General features: G+C 49.1%; 2 protein-coding genes across 2 annotated transcripts in view; one reads left to right on the top strand and one right to left on the bottom strand.

The window, feature by feature from the left end:
- The window catches only part of LOC310756746 (uncharacterized protein), a 1375527-nt gene that overhangs the window by 202441 nt on the left and 1153455 nt on the right, over positions 1-19631 (top strand). The gene's annotated exons all lie outside the window — the stretch shown is intronic.
- LOC310756907 (zinc finger protein RFP-like) lies at positions 10457-18218 on the bottom strand. The gene is made up of 7 exons (XM_083601836.1): positions 17755-18218; positions 17169-17264; positions 15984-16214; positions 14930-14952; positions 13828-13946; positions 12889-12921; positions 10457-11234 (listed from the first exon to the last, which is right to left on the bottom strand). Exons 1-7 carry the CDS (start codon positions 18178-18180, stop codon positions 10717-10719), a joined length of 1446 nt encoding a protein of 481 aa, XP_083457962.1. The 5' UTR covers positions 18181-18218; the 3' UTR covers positions 10457-10716.

The following is a 19631-nucleotide window of genomic DNA, read 5'->3' as shown; positions in this document are numbered from 1 at the left end:
CTGACCATTAGGTCCAGTCGTGGCCGACTCTGTGGTTGCGGCACTCATCTCACTTTACTGGCCGAGGGAGCTGGCGTACAGCTTCCGGGTCCTGTGGCCAGCATGACTAAGCCACTTCTGGCAAACCAGAGCAGTGCATGTAAACACCGTTTACCTTCCCGCCGGAGCGGTACCTATTTATTTACTTGCACTTTGACGTGCTTTCGAACTGCTAGGTTGGCTGGAGCAGGGACCGAGCAACGGTCGCGGGGATTCGAACCACCGACCTTCTGATCGGCAAGTCCTAGGCTCTGTGGTTTAACCCACAGCGCCACCAACTCTCTGTACCTCAAGTCTAATCCTCCTCAGCAGTAGGCCTGGGTGCATCGATACATCGCCCAGGACCGGCAGAAGGGGCAGACCGCAATGGCGGCTTCACTCAGCAATATATCACAGATGAAATCATAGCCGCTCTTGACACCCTCCAGCTTAGGAGTGGTGGCGGTTTCACCAGCGATATACCACTGAGTGAATCTGCCATCCCACTCTGCAAGCTGACGGCGAGCTGGGGACTCCCTTAAAGTGCTCCCGCCCCCCAGCTGAGGCTCCCTGATGCTTCTCCGGCTTGCTTGCAGCGCTGAGGTGAAACTGTCTCAGTGATTTCACCCCGACACCTCACAGCACTGTGGTAGGAAGCAGGGTTTTGAACATTGCTATGTATCCGTTCAGGGAGTTCAGGGGCAGTGAAACTGGTGAAATTCGCCCGACTTCCTATCTCTCCCACTGAAGGAATTTCTGCAAGAGGCCTGATGGCTCTGGTCTGTTACAGCAGAGCTGAGGGAGTGAGCTCTGCTTCTCAGCTTGCCCGCTGCTGGGAGGGCAGGTGAGTATTGGAGTCACAGATTCTCTGATTCAACAAGCAGGCAAAAGGAGATGTCCAGAGCTCAGACAGTTCTGTGGTGTTCTCTGTCCCTTTGAGAGATTTCCTACAAGGTCTTTTAGAGTATTCATTTCCTCTCTTTTTAGTTTTGTATTTTTCTAGACCGGAAAATTAGTTGTTTTTTGGGGGGGTGTTCTCGTCTCTCCAGCAGGTGAAGGTTAGACGAGTGTTGACAGCGAAGGGAATCGGTCCCTTCAAGATCCTCAGTGAGAGGACGAGAAGAAAGGGACAATGTTTCCTGGAGTTCCGAGTGCGAAATGCTCTGTAGGGTCAGCACAGACTGGAGCATCCACAGCAAAGCCGCTCAGGGGAGAGAGAGGATGGATCCGTTTCTGGGGCAGGTGGTGAGAAGCACCTAAAGAAAACTGCTGCCCGCCAGAGAACCCACTCTGTTAAGAGACAAAGGGCACACAGCACCAGCGTACCCTCCAACATTTATCTGACGGAAAGAGGGACGTCCCAGGGAAAAGCGGAACATTCTGGGATCAAATCCAAAACTGGGGCGGCTTCAGTAAATCCAGGTCTGTCCATGGAAAATACAGACACTTGGACGGTCCATAAGACTCCACTGTTGCTTCTTGCACAAGAGGGCCCCTTCAGATGGCAATAGAGCAATAACATAATAATAATAATAATAAATTTTATTTATATCCCGCCCTCCCCAGCTGAAGCCGGGCTCAGGGCGGCTAACAACAATAAAATAGTGCAACATTCTAAAAACATTCCATTATACAAATTAATTAAAATCAAATTGATGGCAACCATAAGCTTAAGTTCTGTAATGATTGCCAAAGGAGGGAGTCAGGCTGTGCCCTGACCAAAGGCCTGGTGGAACAGCTCTGTCTTGCAGGCCCTGCGGAAAGATGTCAAATCCCGCAGGGCCCTAGTCTCTTGTGACAGAGCGTTCCACCAGATTGGAGCCACAGCCGAAAAAGCCCTGGCTCTAGTTGAGGCCAGCCTAACCTCTTTGTGGCCTGCGACCTTCAGGATGTTTTATTTGAAGACCGTAAGTTCCTCTGTGGGACATACCAGGAGAGGCGGTCCCGTAGGTACAAGGGTCCTAAGCCATATAGGCCTTTAAAGGTTAAAACCAGCACCTTAAACCTGATCCTGTACTCCACCGGGAGCCAGTGCAGCTAGTATAGCACCGGGTGAATGTGATCTCACAGCGAGGACCCCGTAAGGAGTCACGCCGCGGCATTCTGCACATGCTGCAGTTTCTGGGTCAGTCTCAAGGGCAGCCCCACGTAGAGCGAGTTACAATAATCCATTTTTGTTGCGGTGACCGTCACGTGGATCACAGTGGCTAGGTCAGGGCGAGAGAGATAAGGAGCCAACTGCTTAGCTTGGCGGAGATGAAAAAATGCCGCCTTTGTTATAGCTGCAATCTGCGCCTCCATGGAGAGGGAGCTGTTGTGTATTGAGTCAAAGGATTTTATATCTGTATTATTATTGTCTGTATTTGCATTAGGGTAAAGTAACTGCCTTTTGGTTCCAGAGGGTACAGCTACTATTGGTTCATTTAAGCTGCTGTATTTGGATCCTCTGTCTTACTGGTTTCCTCCAAAAGGCAGGACTGTGATTGCCTGATATTGTTCCCTCCAAAATGTATCCTTTCCCTGTCCCTATAAATGTAGCTCTCCCCTCCTCAGTTCTCAGTCTTGTTTGCTTTAATAAAGAAGTGTTACTACAGAACTGTCTCCAGCATATTATGTCAAGAGAGCTGAAATCACAAACCCCACGTCACAACAACTGGCAACGAAGGTGGGATCCGGAATGCTGAGGAGCGGTTAAACGCAGCCCTGCCTCAGAGTCCGGATTGTACCTAAGAACAAGACTCACTGGCCAGCTGAGAAGACGACCCTGCCCACAGGACAATGGAGAGTCCAAGGGTATTGGAGCCCTTCCGGCCATCAGAGCCCCACACGTGGGAAGACTACGTCGAACGCTTCGAGTTCTTCGCAGTGGCTCAAGGGATCACCGATGCCAGCAAAAGAAGGGCCACATTCCTGATCTACTGTGGGCCTGAGACCTTCAAGCTGGCCAAGGCATTGCTTGCTCCAGCGAAGCTAAGTGAGACACCTCTCAAAGATATTCTTGCCTGCCTGACAAGCCATTTGGCGCCTACTGAGACCAAGATGGCCCGGCGGTTGGAGTTTCATAAGAGGCAGCAGTGTGCTGGGGAGTCTGTATCTGCATTCCTAGCTGAACTGCGGAAGCTCGCTCAGCACTGCGACTTCCGAGATCTGGAAGAGACTCTCCTGGATCGGTTTATCGGTGGTCTGAGCATCAAGAAAGCCAGAAGACGCATCGTGGCTAAAGAAGAGGTTACCCTTGCTTCAGCCTTGAAGGAGGCCACCGACACGGAGAATTATGAAAGAGAGGAGCTTGATGCCAGTCGCAAGGCCCCTAAGCCACAGATAGAAGTTGCGCATGCCATGGACGAGCTAGAGGCTACTCCGAGCCAAAGCCCAGTCCGTGGGGTCGAGTCAGTGCGTCAGGCCTGCACAGTGCACAAAGATCACCGAGGCAGGTGCCCTGGTTGTGGCGGAAACCATGAGCGGAAGAGTTGTCGTTTCCGGGATGCTATGTGCCGGACGTGCGGGAAGACAGGTCACATCGCCAGGGTCTGTAGATCGGCGGCGTTGGGAGCGACAGGAGCACCTAGACTGGAGCATCGTAGACCGCCCACGGCAAACCATGTTCTAAAGGACTGCCACTACGTAACGGAGATCAACGGGAGGGTCGTGCAGTTTCCAGCGCAAGGCAAGGCACACGTCAAGGTGAAGATTGAGCGTCCGCTGTGCGACATGGAGGTGGACTCCGGATCTGGATTCACTATCGTGTCGGACCAGACCGCGAGGACATTCTTCCCCAGGGGTAAGTTGCCCCCTCTGGAGCCCTTCCCGGCAACTTTGCAGTCATACTCAGCGGGCCGCATCCATGTCATGGGAATGTGTGCCGTGAGAGTACAGTTCCGGGACAAACAGGCGGTACTCAAACTGGTGATTGCGAAGGGCAGTCGCCCCAGTCTCCTGGGCACTGACTGGGTCCCCGCCCTGGGACTGAGTATATCAGGGCTTAATTCAATCCAAACCTGCCCTGAGATGAGCGAGGCATTATGCAAAGAATTTGCTGGTCTCTTTAATGGAAAACTGGGTTGTTATAAAGGGCCCCCAGTTGACTTCGAATTGGACCCTGGGGTGGCCCCAATCCGACTCAAACCAAGGCGAGTGCCATTTGCACTGCAACCCAAGATCGAAGCAGAGCTGGATAAATTGGTCAAGCAGGGAGTTCTCTCACCTGTGGACTCTGCTAAGTGGGAGACTCCAATCGTCACGCCCCTTAAAGCAAATGGGGAAGTCAGGATCTGTGCAGATTACAAATGTACTATCAATAAGGCACTCAGGGGAAACTCATACCCCATTCCAGTCGTATCACATCTGTTGGCTAAACTGGCTGGGGGCAAGGTGTTCGCCAAAATTGACCTGGCACAAGCTTACCAACAGCTGCCAGTAACCCCACAATCAGCGGAAGCACAGACTATTGTCACACATAAAGGGGCGTTCAGAGTTAACAGATTACAATTTGGAGTTTGTGTGGCCCCAGGGATTTTTCAAGGGCTCATGGAACGCCTGTTAAGAGGTCTGCCGGGGGTCTTGCCATTTTTTGATGACGTTTTGATTGCTGGAAAAGACCCACAGGAACTGGTTGCGCGTGTCCGTGCAGTGTTGCTCAAGTTCAAGGAGGTGGGGTTGCAACTGAAAAAGGAAAAATGCAGTTTTGGGGTGCCAACTGTGGATTTCTTGGGGTTTAAAATTGATGCATCAGGCATCCACCCCACAGATGCTAAGATTAAGGCCATCATCGAGGCACCACGACCACAGAACAAGACGGAGTTGCAATCATTCCTGGGACTTATTAACTTTTATCATTCGTTCTTACCCCAAAAAGCTTCGGTAGCTGAACCATTACATCGACTGTTGCAGAAAAAGAATGTGTGGCGATGGGGGCAGGGGCAGCAGAAGGCTTTTGACTCCTTGCGCGGAATGCTGAGTAGCAGGAGCGTTCTTGCTCATTATGATGAGTCGAAGCCGCTGGTCCTGGCATGTGATGCCTCTCAATACGGCCTGGGGGCGGTGCTGAGTCATAGGGAACCGGATGGGTCGGAAAAGCCCATCTCTTTTTATTCCCGTACGTTGTCGCCCACGGAGCGCAACTATGCTCAAATTGACAAAGAGGCGCTTGCAATTGTGGCAGGAATCAAAAAGTTCCATGATTATGTGTATGGTCGCCATTTCTCCATTGAAACGGACCACAAACCACTGTTAGGGTTGTTCAACCCGAACAAACAAACGCCACAAATTCTCTCCCCCAGAATGTTGCGTTGGTCTATATTCCTGAACGGGTTCCAGTACACCTTGACCCATGTGCCAGGGAAACGGTTGTGCCACGCTGATGCGCTGAGTCGATTGCCTCTTCCTGGCGGGAGCAATGAGGATCCTGCTCCAGCGGAGCACATAATGATGCTGGAAACACTTCCGGGGGCTCCTGTAACGGCTACTGATATAGCTGAGAAAACGAGGAAAGATGCTGTTCTCTCCTGTGTGCTCACTTGGGTGGGGAGGGGGTGGCCAGGTGGTCCGCATGAAGACAAATTCAGGCCTTATGCGACAAGGCAGCACGAGTTGTCCATGCATAAGGGTTGTCTCCTGTGGGGAGATGGGGTGATCATCCCAGCACCACTGAGAAACAGGGTTCTTGAGACGCTTCACATGGGACACCCGGGAATGGTCAGGATGAAGTCGCTAGCCCGATGTTATGTGTGGTGGCCTGGAATGTACCAGAACATAGAACAATGGGTACGAACATGCAAGGCATGCCAAGAGGTGCGGCCAGAAGTGGCCAGAGCACCAGTTCACTGGTGGGAGCAGTCCAGATCTCCCTGGAGCCGGCTGCACTTAGATTTTGCTGGGCCATTCCAGGGGAAGGTCTTTTTGGTTATCGTCGATGCATATTTCAAGTGGTTAGAAGTGGCGATGGTCCCTAGCATGGCATCAGCTGCCGTAATCAAGGTGTTGAGGCAGCTGTTTGCAACCCACGGGTTACCTGAGACCATTGTATCAGATAATGGGGCAGCTTTTGTATCCCAAGAATTCAGGGCATTCTTGGCTGATAACTTCATAAGAGGGGTCACATCCGCGCCCTTTCACCCATCCTCCAATGGGCAGGCTGAGCGCATGGTAAGAACAGCCAAAGAATCCATTGTGCGCTTAATGGAGGGTAACTGGTCAGCTCGCATTGCGCGAATGTTATTTTTGCAGCATGCGACGCCGTGTACTGCGACGGGCAAGTCGCCAGCTGAGCTGCTCTTGGGTAGAAGACTGGTAACGGTGCTGGATTATGTCCACCCGGATAAAATGCCAAACCGTAATTCAAGAGCAACCCCCCAGGCTGAGACTGACACAACAAGGTATCTTGCCCCTGAAGATCTGGTCTGGGTGAGGAACTATTCACGAGGTTCGCGGTGGGTGGCTGGTGTGGTCACCCGGACTAGTGGACCTGTGTCCTATTATGTGACCTTGGAAAATGGGCAAGTTTGGAAGAGACATATAGATCAGCTGAGGCGCCGGGCGCTCAGCAGGGAGGTGTCAGATAATTCATCCCTGGCTAACGACGCAGAGCTGCAAGACCAGAGTGAAAATGGCCCAGAGGTGCAGTCACCAGGGGCTTCAGCAAATGAACCAGGGTCTGCTAGTCCTCAGGATGACGAGGTACAGGTAGGGGACCCTGCGATGTCTGGGACTCCATCTGTTTCTGACGAAACCCCTATAGCACCCCCCTACCACAGGTAACATCCAATCCAGAACCGGCAACACCTGTTGTCAGGAGATCAAGTAGAAGTTGTAGGACCCCACAGTACCTGAGAGATTACGTCTGCGGTGCTCACTGGGGGGGAGGGCTGTTGTGTATTGAGTCTAAGGATTTTATATCTGTATTATTATTGTCTGTATTTGCATTAGGGTAAAGTAACTGCCTTTTGGTTCCAGAGGGTACAGCTACTATTGGTTCATTTAAGCTGCTGTATTTGGATCCTCTGTCTTACTGGTTTCCTCCAAAAGGCAGGACTGTGATTGCCTGATATTGTTCCCTCCAAAATGTATCCTTTCCCTGTCCCTATAAATGTAGCTCTCCCCTCCTCAGTTCTCAGTCTTGTTTGCTTTAATAAAGAAGTGTTACTACAGAACTGTCTCCAGCATATTATGTCAAGAGAGCTGAAATCACAAACCCCACGTCACAACAGGAGCTATCGAAGATTACACCCAAACTCATAATGGACGGTGCTGGCACTAATTGCACCCCCGCAAGAGATGGGAGTTGCCCCTTCAATCCCATATCATCCTGTCCCAGCCAGAGGACCTCTGTCTTCGAAGGATTTAACTTCAACCGGCTCCCACGTAACCATCCAGCGACAGCTTCCAAACATCTGATCGGTGTTAGAGCCATGCTAAAGCCCCAATGGTGGGAGAATCTCCGACCATTTGTGCAACTTAAGAGAACACCAGAAAACGAAGCCTTTGTGATTTGAGCAGAGAGAAAATGGAGAAAAGAATGCAAACTGCTTGCTCCACTGGGCGAGAGAAGCAGCTCCCAGTTGCTTAGCATGTTAAGAAATTAAATTTGGAGTGTAACTTGGAGGATAAAGCTCCCCACTTATTCTTATTCTTGCTATGAATTAGCCCTTTACCCCCCGGTTACAACCATTAAAGACAGTAATTAAAAGAAATTTAAAACAACTTACTGTCACCAAAATAAGGTGGGTCCCATGGACTGCAAGAAGATCAAACCTCTCCATTCTGAAGGAAATCAGCCCTGAGTGCTCACTGGAAGGGCAGATCCTGAAGCTAAGGCTCCAGTACTTTGGCCACCTCATGAGAAGAGAAGACTCCCTGGAAAAGACCCTGATGCTGGGAAAGATGGAGGGCACAAGGAGAAGGGGATGACAGAGGACAAGATGGTTGGACAGTGTTCTCAAAGCTACTAACATGAGTTTGACCAAACTGTGGGAGGCAGTGGAAGACAGGAGTGCCTGGCGTGCTCTGGTCCAGGGGGTCACGAAGAGTCGGACACGACTAAACAGCAACAATATGTGCAAGCAGGTAAATGCATAACTTTTTTCAGCTGGCCCTCGTTGACTTTGGGCGGCAGAGAGGGGGGGGGACAACTATATGCCTAGAAACTTGGGCTTGGGGAGAGTTGGGTTCAAGTCCCTTTTTAGCTTTAGGAATTCAGAGTCCCCTGGACCAGTTGCTCTTCCTGATACCAGTCAACCTCACTGAGCTGTTTTGGGGATAAAAAGTGGGGTGAGGGGGGAATAAGCCATTTCACCAGCACTAGGGACCCATGTTGCTAGCACCTCCTCACAACACCTTGCCATGATTTAAACTGTGTTTTTACAGTCAGAGCAGTTTGTTTCTCTTCTCCACACATCACTACGGTTTGAAACCTTGCTGGCTGCAGCAATGCTTGATTTAGTGTGAATGTGCTTCTCAAACCACTTTCTTTGAACATAAGCATCTGTTTGTGGTGAAATAAGAATGCAGTTTCACAGATCAATGAAAAACAAGCTAAAATAGGTGACATAAAAGGAAAGGGGAATGAGGAGGGAGGAGGAAAGGAACAAGCTCAGGTACTAGTTCTTAAAGTTATAATGACCAGTTGGGATAGAAACAGTGATGGAGTGACTGTTACCAGGTGACAGTTGCATAAGAGCCCAAGGCAGCTCTGAGCCACAGTGACAGAATAACCCTTATTGGTTTCTCTCTCTCTGCTCTGCAACCTCATGCAATATTGGCATTTGTTGAGTTCTATGTATGCCTATTTCCAGCATGGCCTACTTTAAAAAGGGTCCAGTCTAAGCCCTGATGTTTCATCCATTGTGTCAGTTTAAGTCACACTGTGTTGTGCACCTTCAAACAGCATTCTTGAACATGCTTATTGCTCCCATTGTTTTTCTGGATTCTGACTGCCAATACAAGCGAAATGTGTTAGGGACACAGCCAACATTTGTCCATTCTAGTCAAAATGGCCACTCCGGTCAGCTTCTCCCTGGGGTTCCCAATGTGGCCTTTGGCCCCTCCCATTTGTAATGAGGGCTGCTTTTTTGACCAAGGGTGGTGTGGAGGGGGCTGCGTGGTGTTGCCTGTCAGCAGTGGGGGTGGGCATCGGGCCAGACCCCCAACTCAGGGTGCCCGGGGCAAGGGGTGCGTGCCACCGCCAAGGAGCAGGGGAAGGTGCCGGAGGGGACCAAGGGATAAAACCAAGCCGAAGGTGAGAGGATTAGGGCTTATCTGCTCCCCCTGCCAAAAATATTTTTATGCAAGTTGGCGCCCATGCTTGTAAAGATCGGTTTGCTGGAGGCTGCAGGGGGGGCAAGGCTGCTTTTGCTCTCTGGTCCTCCTTGCAGGTTTTGCACAGGCGTCTGGGTGGCCCCTCTTGGGCGCTGGACCAAATGGGACACTTTTGTGTCTTTCCACGTGGTGAGAGTGGAGGCTCCCAGGGAACTTATGATGACACACAAAGGAGACCAACATCATGTAGGGGATGGAGCAAGGGGAGGCAGCCCTTAGGCGGGGGGGGGGGGAGGAAGGTATATTTATTCCATCATGTGCTACCACCCCGTGGGAAACGCAGGGAAAGGAGAGCAGGCTGCACCAGTCAGTAATCAGTGGCCCTGATAGTGGAGCCAGAGTGAGTCCTGCCTGATCTTTGAGAGAGGTCAATTCCACAGGCATGTGTTGTTCCAGCTGTTAGTATCCAAGGAGGGAAATCAGATGCACCTGGTGGTGAAATGACGCTCCTTGGGGGAGCACTGTGTATTTGGGGCGGGGCTGAGGAGTAAAGGGAAGGTGCCCTGCATAATGTATGGGGCAGCACAGCCCATGGGGCCCCTTCTGGAAGCTGCCGGATTGCAACTCTCATCCTCTCTGACCCCTGGCCATACTGGATGGGTTGGAGGGAAGTTGGAGTCCAGCATTATCCAGAGGACACCCCATTTGATGCCCCCGATAGACAGAATCCAGCCTGTGAATAAGGAACATTAATGCATCCACTCAAAACACATTTAACTGAGCAGAAGCCCCACTCAATGCAATAAGGTTGCATTGACAATGTGTGGAGATAGCGAGGCTGTATTTGCAGAGGGCATTTGAAGATGATGCCCTGTTCAATTTCTTTTTATTTTTCTTGCCGTCTGAAGCCTCTAGAGCAAGAAGCTATCCTACCTGACATGGGTCAAGGGGTTCATTTTATACTCATCTATTACTCCAACGATGCATGCATTTTCACAACTGCATAAGGTCTTGTGGGGAGAGGAAGGTTTCCTAGAATTACAGAGTTGTGAGGGACCCTGAGGGTCATCTAGTCCCACCCCCTGCAGTGCAGGAAACAGTTGCCCAACGTGGGGCTCAGACCCACAACCCTGGGATCAAGAGTCTGGTCCTCTGCCAAATCAGACATCTCAAATGGAAAACAAGATTGAAGGTGAGGAAATTTATTAGGACTCCTAAAAGTGTGACTGTCTCTTTAAGAAGTAAGCTGCAGAGGGAATTCTGGGGAAAGGAAGGAAAATGCAAAGCAAGAGCAACCCATTTTTGTTTTGTTATTTCTGCTGATTTTGACTGGAATGAATCCTCTCAAAGGGCCCTTGGAAAACTGCCCAACCTGCTCTTTTTTATGTCAGTCACTCTGGTCTGGAGAGAAACCCCGGCTGGGCCTGAGAGGCAGGTTTAGTCTCCTCAGGAGATACTGAGGTGGGTTTTATTTTCCCACAGAAGAAAGAAAGGGAGGAGGGTCTCTCCCGAGAACGAGGCTCCTGAGAACGTGTAGAGTTCGGCTCCTGAGTCAGCGTCAGAAAAAGACACACGTCCCCCTTCACAGTCCAGAGTCACCTGGATCCTCCTGGGCTCCTCACTCAGGGACAGAGGAGAGGAAACAGGGGAGGTGAAGGCACAGTACTCATCTCCCCTCTTCCCCACAGCCCAGATCCCTCTCTCAGGGAATAAGGGGAAGATGTCCTTTCTCCTCACAGACTTCCTGGCGACCCCCAAAGCCCACCATTCCCCACTTTCCACAGTCACTTCCCAGAAATGTCTGCCTGCTGTGAATCCCTCACGTCCCAACACACAAGGCCAGTCACTGAATCTCTCAGGATTATCAGGCAGGGCTTGAAGTTTGTCTCCCCATCTCACGCTTTTCTGATCCTTGGACAGGATGAGCCTGGGATGGGCTGTGTCTGGATCCAGAGTGACATTTGCTGTTGGGGAGAAAATGAGGGAAAGGGAAGAATAGGCAGAGTCAGCTGAGAGACAGAAACGGACATCCTGATAAATAAATAAATAACATCCCAAAAACCCCAGATTCCCTTTCAGATCAAGGGGATTTCTTTGCATCACATGCTAGACTGAGACACCTCCTTGCAGATTCTCATCAGAATAAATATCTTCCTTGTTGGTTTTTAAATAAGTTCCCTTCACTTTCTTATATCCGATGTGTATTATTCCTGCCCTCCTCTCAACCCAGGCATTTTCTAAGAGGAAAAACCACCCAGGAAACCTTTTAATCAGCTTTTCCGTGTTATCTAAGGAGAAAGAGAGGAGAATTGGAGGAGGCAGGAGAGGATTGGCCTTTGGGGAGCTTTGGGTTGGGATATGAGGACCCCCCTGTAATAATAATAATAATAATAATAATAATAATAATAATAATAATAATATTTGCATACTGCCCTTCATCCATTGGTCTCAGGGTGGTTCACAGCATAAAAATACAACATTAAACCACATATAGGCCTCCCCTCACTTTCGTGGGGGTCACGTTCTGGGCCCTTGTGCCCACAAGTGAAAATAGTGCTAAGTGGGGAGCCTGTTTATTCCTGCTCTCCATCGCTCTCACCCACTTGGCCTGTCTTTGCCTTCCTCCCCACCATCTTGGAAGTCTGGGGAAAATAAAAGGCAGGTGGCACAGCAATTTTACAAAGGACTGCTTATTCCATGCTTCTCTTTTGGATGTAATATATAACATAAGACTAATTCCATGGAGGGAAGAGGGAATAACTCAAAAAGTTACCAGTTAGGAGCTTAGACAGTCATGACAGGCAAGTGTGGGGTTGCCGTACATATGGACTTTCCTTAAGGGCAGGGGGGTGTTAACTCTTGCCCTCCCAGATTCCTCCTCCAAGATCTTGTAGCTGAGCCAGCGTCCTTTTAGTTCAGCCACAAGAGAAGGGTTTTATACAGGATGTGGCTAGCTTAAGATGCTGCTCTGTTGCGATTCTCTGCTCTAGGCTAGCTTAGCTGGGTGCCTTAGATCTGAGTCTAATGCACTAGAAATATTTTCACGGGTTACTGTAAACCAAACCAAGCAACTTGAGACATTTTGCCAAATTTTAAAAATCCGCCCAGGGGAGAAATTTTAATCATGAAAATAGAGGACCTGTCTGAGAAAAAGGTCACATGGAAAAGCAACCCAACTCTCTCTAGGCAGGAATGAAACTCTTCCCTCTTTTATCTGAACCTTCTGGGCAATTTCTGTCCCTGCCTTCTGCACCTTCAAGTCCACCCTCTCTGCCTTTGTGGTACAAACAGCAGGGCCAGAGTCAAGCTGTACAGAAGAGACTCTTGACCCCCATGAAATACTAGTCCCTCCCATGCTGTGAATTGGGGTCTCCATGTGAAATTTACCAGTGGTGTGCAGGTTCTTCGCAGGGACACGCTTTGCCCCCAATCCAAGGCTTCAACCTCCCTCCCAGTTCATTCATGGGACAGACAAAGAACCCAAACACCACTAGAGGACTGTTACCCAGAGTGACGCCATTGATGGGGGTCCCAAAGTCTGCAGAACAGACTGCTCAACACCCATGAAATATCAGTCCCCATCCCTCCTGTCAAATTGTTCCTCCCCTGGAAATTTACCTTTCTGGATCGGTTTTCTGTATAACAGAGCATCTGAGGAAGCAGAAAGATATAAAGTGTAAGGGCAACACTCTTCCACCAGAAATAAATATCCATACAAAAGTAACACTTCATAATGTGGCATCCTTAAATTCAAGCAAAATTATTAAATATTAATTAAATTGTACAAAAAATAATTAAAAACAAGAAAATCATAGGAAGAATCTATGAAAATAACTAAAGCTTTAAAGGGGAGATGGGGGCAGCCTTAACATCTTCCCCAAGTGGGGGGGGATCATTAAAGCCAAAATTGTGAAATATAAGGAGAAGCATAGTTTGATGAGGAAGAATTGGCAGAGCTCTCAGGCAAAAGGAAACCCTTCCTCACAAACCTTCTACAAATCTTTAAGGTTGTTAACAAGCATAATTGTGCCCTTTGAGGCTCATGTGCTCTTGCTTCCACTCTCAGGGGGGAACTCTCAGGAGATCTTGAAGGCTGAAGCCCTAGATATGGCAGCTGCAGGGGGACGTCTGAGGAGGAGACGGCTCAGGCCTTGGCTCCACGGCTGAGAAACAAGCCTGAGCAGGAGGCAGAGGGGGAACTGGGGGCTTCTCAATGCCCTTTGACTCCATTCAGAGAAGGAGAACCTCCAAAAGGACAACCCCAGATTGTGCAGACAGGGAACCACAAGGAAAAGGAGGTTTCGTATAACTGTAAACAGATGCACATGGGAGGAAAAAATCCTGACTTTGCTCTACACTCTGGTTCAGGCTTTCTTTACAGGATCCAGCGTCACAATATACATGGGCCATTCTGGGGGACAGGAAATGAAGGCTGGAGCATCAAGAAGGAAGGTATCCTGGGATTGCTCAATTCCATTCAATAAGAGCCTGGTATGTTCAGTTCTGAAGAAGAAACAGAATTCCCAGGGTGAAATCCTGGCAGCCATTTTTCATTACCTTTAAATTGTTTCATTGCATCCTCCACAAGGTGATTCAGATCACAGGATTTGAAGATCCTGTTCCTCAGTTCTGGAGGGAAAGCCAGTGGCTTCTCTGGACTCTCTCTTTTCTCATACCTGGTGAAAAGAAAAACAATGAATGGCCCCATTGTGGCCCCATCTCCCTGATTATTGGAGGAGATCTCAATAACATGAACAAAGTTGAAGTTCATTTCCCACCAGGTAATTTCAGGATTCAACTTCATCTCTTGACACCCACCTCCAAGCCCTGGTCAGTGGCTTCGTAAGGATGCTAAACAGCACAAGGGACAAGATGTAAGCCCAAACGACACCACCGGAGTGCCCCCATGGCTTCAAACTATGCTGCCCCCTAACAGCTCTCTGGGAAGGTCCCAGGACTTAAGAAGCAAACCCCTGAGGTGGAATGCCTGCAATCCCTCCCTCCCTGAGCTTCTCCAGAGGATGTGAGTGATGTCCAAAGCTGCCCAGTGGTCAAGGAGAACCACCTCCACCCTCCCTTCACCCCCTCTCTCATCCAGGAAGGGCACAACTCCATGCCCAATTGGACTCTCCCTCCAGAGGCATCAAACAACTAGACTTTCACCCCCCACTCAAGACCACCTTCAGCCTCTCATGCTGGAAACACTCCCAAGAAAAAGATCCCACCTATTCTAGACCAACAGACCTTCCCTCCCTAAGTGCCTCAAAGGAGCTGAGTTTGCAGAGTTGGGGGGCTTCTAGTTGGACATTGAAATCTGTTGGTACATCCTAAGCTCTTCCCAAGCATCTTTGGCACTTTCTCTTCTAGGTGTTTGAAATTACCAAAAAGTCCATGAACAGAAAGTGCAAGAGAAAGAAAAGAGCCCCCATCCCTGTGTGAAGTGATGTGGGGAGGGAGGGAGGAGGCAGCTGACCTTGAACCTTGGCGGGAGAATTGGGGGCTACAAGTTTCAAAGAGGGGACCCTTCTTTTACCTGTGAGGTGCTGCGGGGAGTGAGTCCTCCAGTCTCCCCCCTGCAGCCCCTGGAGGGCCATGTCTGAGGTTCTGGCATCTCAGCTTCAAAGAGTGATGCTAATGGAAATGAGCCAGATCCACTTACCTCTGCAAGGTCCTTCTCACATCCTAGAGGGAAAAAGAGAAGGGAATTCACTGCACACCACAGGCCACACTAGGAAGACCCCCTCAAACCCTGGCCCTCGGAAGTCAGTCTGCCTGGAACATGCCAAGGTTTTGGGTAGGGATGGCGGAATCAGCCAGTTTGGGTTTCTCACAGCTTTTATTTTTCCAATCTGAAATTATTAATTGTTCTGAGATTTCAAGTTCTCCACATTTCCATATTTTAATAACTTTAATCCAGTTTGCATTGTGCTATTCAGACAAACGTAAGCCTACAGGATAATCCTGCCAGGGCACTGTCCCAGTCCCCAAATTTCAAATTCTATTTTCCATCTGGAAATAAAAAAAGCACCTGCAGCATAAAATGTCTCCAAAGGGGTAATAAAACAACTCCGTGTTTCTTTGGGCTCATCCACACTTCTGCTTTTCCTGTGCCCAGAAAACACGAGTCCAAGTGGTTTTATCTTTGCCCTGCCGCTTTCCCTCAGGAAAAACCTGCTCCTTGGTGCAACATCAAAGCAAACGTCAGTCTGGAGAAAACCTGGCTGAGGTTTGCTGTAATTCAGCAGTAAACAGTGGGTTTTCTTGGAGGAAAGGGGTGGGACAAGCAGCAGTCTGGATGAGTCCCTCTGTCTTGCTCTTTGCTCACTGTGACTGAGCACCATTTTGGGCCGATCTGTATCCATGGGGAAGGGGATCAACCCAGAAGTTGTGCAGGAAACGGGAAGAGAAGCTTGGTCAAAAGACTGGCTCATGTCGGAAGGAGGCCTGAACGCATCCTAGACGAAGCCCCCACAGCTGAAAGGCGTTCGGAGACAAAGCATCAGCAAAGAGCGGAAGATCACCTCCCGTTCCATCAAGAACACAGATGAATCTCTAGTCTGCATTCAGGTGAGATAAGGATCCCAGGTCTCTTGGGTCTTCCTGTCCATTACAACCTGTCTAGAGGCTCCATCAACTCAGTCCCTTCACTCCTTGCATACATGAAAGGGGCAGCCTTTTCCTGGAGCCTTGGCCTGTTCCTGCCACCATCTTACCTGCAGGAGTTCACTCGCTGGCTGCTGACTCTTCTCCTTCATCTCCTGGATGATCTTCTCAAGAGAGGAGAGTTTCCTGGAGAGTCTGGCCAGCTGCTCATCCCTTCTTCCTGCAATCTCCTTCTCCACCTCTTCCACGTGAGTCAGCAGACGTTTTTCTTGTTCTTCCAGGAACTGGCGCAGTTCTCTGAACTTCTCCACTGTCTTCAGCCTCTCCGTTTCTGTTAATTTCTGCAAGAAAAGAGGAGGTCTGAGTGTGGAAGGTGATCAGCCCTCAAAACATCAGGAAGAGAATAGTGAGAATTCCCCAGGGAGGACACTTCTGATTTTTCAGAGACATGAAACCTCCAGTTACTAAAGAAGTAAACCTTTATTTTGAAGGGAGACCCTCTCCATTGTTCTTTCTATTTACTTCTATTTTGCAGAGAGCTGCAGACTAAAGGAAGGAGCATTTTTTCTAGCCACGGATGTTCCCTGCATGTTTTGGGGCACGGCATAACCAGAGTTCGAAGTTGTTCAGGGAACATCCAGGGACATAAAACACCCCTCAGTTTCGGCTAGGGCCATTTAGGTGTAGGAAGGCAAGAGAAACAGAGCAGGCAGAGGAGGAGAAGGACAAAGTGCGGAGTTCATCCCAGGAGCTCCCTTGTTTTCTGTAAAGGTTCAAAATGGCCTGAGTTTCCTAAAGATGAAGGAGAGCACACATTTAGAAAGACAATTCTTTAGTAATATTTTTGGTAAATCAGGATTTGAATTGACCTGCTTCCAGCCTCTCATCTCACAATTCCTCAGGCTTCTCCTTATTATATTATTCATATAATAAACGACAATGGGAAACAAACTCAATTTAGCTGCATTCAAAGGTGAACTTGCCTAATTCGCAACTGCTGAAAAAATATGGAGAACGAAACAGAGCAATCTTTTGAAATTCACACCTCTGAATTTTTCAAGGTTGAACAAGCCAGGTAATGTTTATGAGGGTGAAGTACATTTCAAAATATTTATACAAGGAGGTAGCCACCCTAATATCTAATTCATTTTCAGAATAATAAATGAATAAACAAACTGATATGGAAAAGGAGAAATAGGAAGAAGCTGAAATGGGCAGATTTCCCCATCCCTCCTCAGTCCTGACTCGACTCTTCAAGTGCTTCTTCCCTCACTAGTAACAATAGAGACACTTACCAGGAGGTCTTTGCTTTCCTTGTCCAGGGCTGCTTGATGGGCCAGAATTTCCTCTCTCTCTTTCCTCAGAATCTCCAGGCGGTGACAGATCTCTCCCTAAAGAGAAAAGGGAAAACTCAGGTTTGACTGAGACACACAGAGAGGAGGTGAATAGTGTGCTGGCTTCTTGCGCCCACTGGCCTTGCTATAATAGCAAAGTAGTTTTTTCGAGGAAATAAAAATCCAGTGGTTTTCAACCTTTTTGGGTCCATGGCTCCCTGGACCAGCTCCCTTTTTTCTGTGGCATCCCTGTGGGGCTCAGGGACCCAGTTAGGTCACCGCTTGGTTACAGACTTCCATCTAGTCTTTGCAGATGCTACTCAGGGATATCAAGGGAGATCCCTTTGTCCCCCTGGCAGAGAGAAAGACTTCAACTCCCTCCTCCCAGCCATCCCAGGAGCCCTCAGGCTTCCCCTTGGCTGCTTTTTACATAATAAACAACCACCAGTTCATGCCAATTCATACTTTGGAGCTGAGAATTAAAAAGGAAACCTCCCAAGAAGAATCCACAGCTATTTCTCCCCCTCAAGATCCAGGGATCTCCTACCTTGTATTCCTCGAAAGCCTCCTTCAGAGGAATCACCTCGTGGTTTTTGTGCTCCTTGGATCTGTCACACACCACGCAGATGGGGGCTTCATCCTCCTTGCAAAAGAGTTTCAGGGGCTCCTGGTGCTCCTCGCAGACTCCTCCTTTCCCTCCTTCCTCCTTTCCCTCCTGAAGGCTGAGATTCTGGGCTATTTCCACCATATTAGCCAGTTGCCTGTTGGAGACGAGGCTCCTTCTCCGGACTCTTTCTCTGCACTGAGGGCAGGAAGTCTCTGCCTCCGATTCCCCCCAGCACTGGATCAAGCAGGATCGGCAGAAGTTGTGCCCACACTCTGGGATGGTCACTGGATCCTTGAAGTAATCCAGGCAGATGGAGCAAGTGGCTTCATCACGGAGACGCTGGATGTGACCCCCCGCAGCAGCCATGGCTCCCTCGCACCAAGGATCCGAGTTAAGTTTCACTTTCTCCGTTTTCAGCTACCAGGAGTTTCCCTTCCTGGAAATGACTCAGTGATCACGTGATCTCCCCCTCCCCTTTTTTAATAAAATGTCTCCAGGTCTTTGCAGTTGTTGAATGTTTTCTCAAGAAGCAGCGAATTCTTTTTGACTGTGTTATAAGAATTTTGAGTTGAATAGAGGTTTATTTTCCTCTGTATCAATAAGGGAATAAATATTTGCTATCAGTAAAGTCTCCCCACTTCTCTGCCCCCCTGCATTGCTCCCTGTCATGCTCAAAACCACGGTATAGTCTGCTGTATTGCTTCCTTTTCCAGACACTGTGAGATATTATAATTGTGTTCACCATCTCTGTACTAATGTTACTTTCTTTAATGTTAGTTTTTTGTTGTCTCCCTGCTGAATGTAACTTCGAATCTCTGTACTAAATGTAACTTTTTAAGTGTAAAATGTACCTACTGTCTTGCCAAAAGAAAAAATAATGAAAACCTGTCAAATGTTCAAACCTGTGAACGCTTCTCTCTGTGAGGGAGCCTTCCCAAACCCGCTGAAAGAGGTGGTTATCAAACCACTTCTTAAAAAAATAAATCTTTAGATGCTGCCAATAGGGCCAACTATCACCCAGTCTCAAATCTTCCATTCTTGGGCAAGGTGACTGAGCGGGTGGTTGCTGAACAACTCCAAGCACACCTGGAAGACGCGAACCATTTGGATCCCTTCCAGTCGAGATTCAGGCCTCATCATGGGACTGAAACTGCCTTGGTCGCATTGGTCGATGATCTCCGGCGGGCTAGGGACAAAGGTGAGAGCTGTTTCCTAGTTCTGCTGGATCTCTCAGCGGCCTTTGATACAATCGACCATAACATCCTTCTGGACCGTCTGGTGGGGCTGGGAGCTGGGGGCACTGTTATACAGTGGTTCCGCTCCTTCCTCCTGGGCTATGCCCAGAAAAGTGGTGTTGGGGGATAAGTGTTCAGACTCCTGGGCTCTTACTTGTGGGGTGCCTTGGGGTTCTTTGTGGGCCACTGCCCCTTGGTTCCACAAACTCATCCCAGTGGCCCCTGTGCAACCCTGTAAAAAGCATTATCCTCTTCCCCATGCTTTTTAACATCTACATGAAGCCGCTGGGAGAGATCATCAGGGGGTTTGGACTGGGTGTCCATCAGTATGCGGATGATACCCAGCTCTACCTTTCTTTCAAATCAGAAAAACTGAAGGTACTGAAGGTCCTGTGTGAGTGTCTGGAGGTGGTTGGATGGATGATGGCTAACGATTGAGGTTGAATCCTAACAAAATAGAAGTACTGTTCTTGGGGGACAGGGGGCGGGCTGGTGTGGGGGACTCCCTGGTCCTGAATGGGGTAACTGTGCCTCTGAAGGACCAGGTGTGCAGCCTGGGAGTCATTCTGGACTCACAGCTGT

The sequence above is a fragment of the Podarcis filfolensis genome, assembly GCF_964270895.1.
Source record: "Podarcis filfolensis genome assembly, chromosome: 2".
Taxonomy (NCBI): domain Eukaryota; kingdom Metazoa; phylum Chordata; class Lepidosauria; order Squamata; family Lacertidae; genus Podarcis; species Podarcis filfolensis.
Note: the sequence above shows the minus strand (reverse complement) of the source record. Positions and strands in the feature narration are given on the sequence as shown.

Bases quoted from the DNA above. Each gene is read 5' to 3' on its own strand.
- LOC310756907 (XM_083601836.1), bottom strand. From the start codon at position 18,180: ATGGCTGCTGCGGGGGGTCACATCCAGCGTCTCCGTGATGAAGCCACT. The intron at 13,947-14,929 runs GTAAGTGGATCT...TCTTTTCACCAG, and splicing joins GTGAGAAGGACCTTGCAGAG to GTATGAGAAAAGAGAGAGTC. The intron at 11,235-12,888 runs GTAAATTTCCAG...TCTCCCCAACAG, and splicing joins CAGAAAACCGATCCAGAAAG to CAAATGTCACTCTGGATCCA.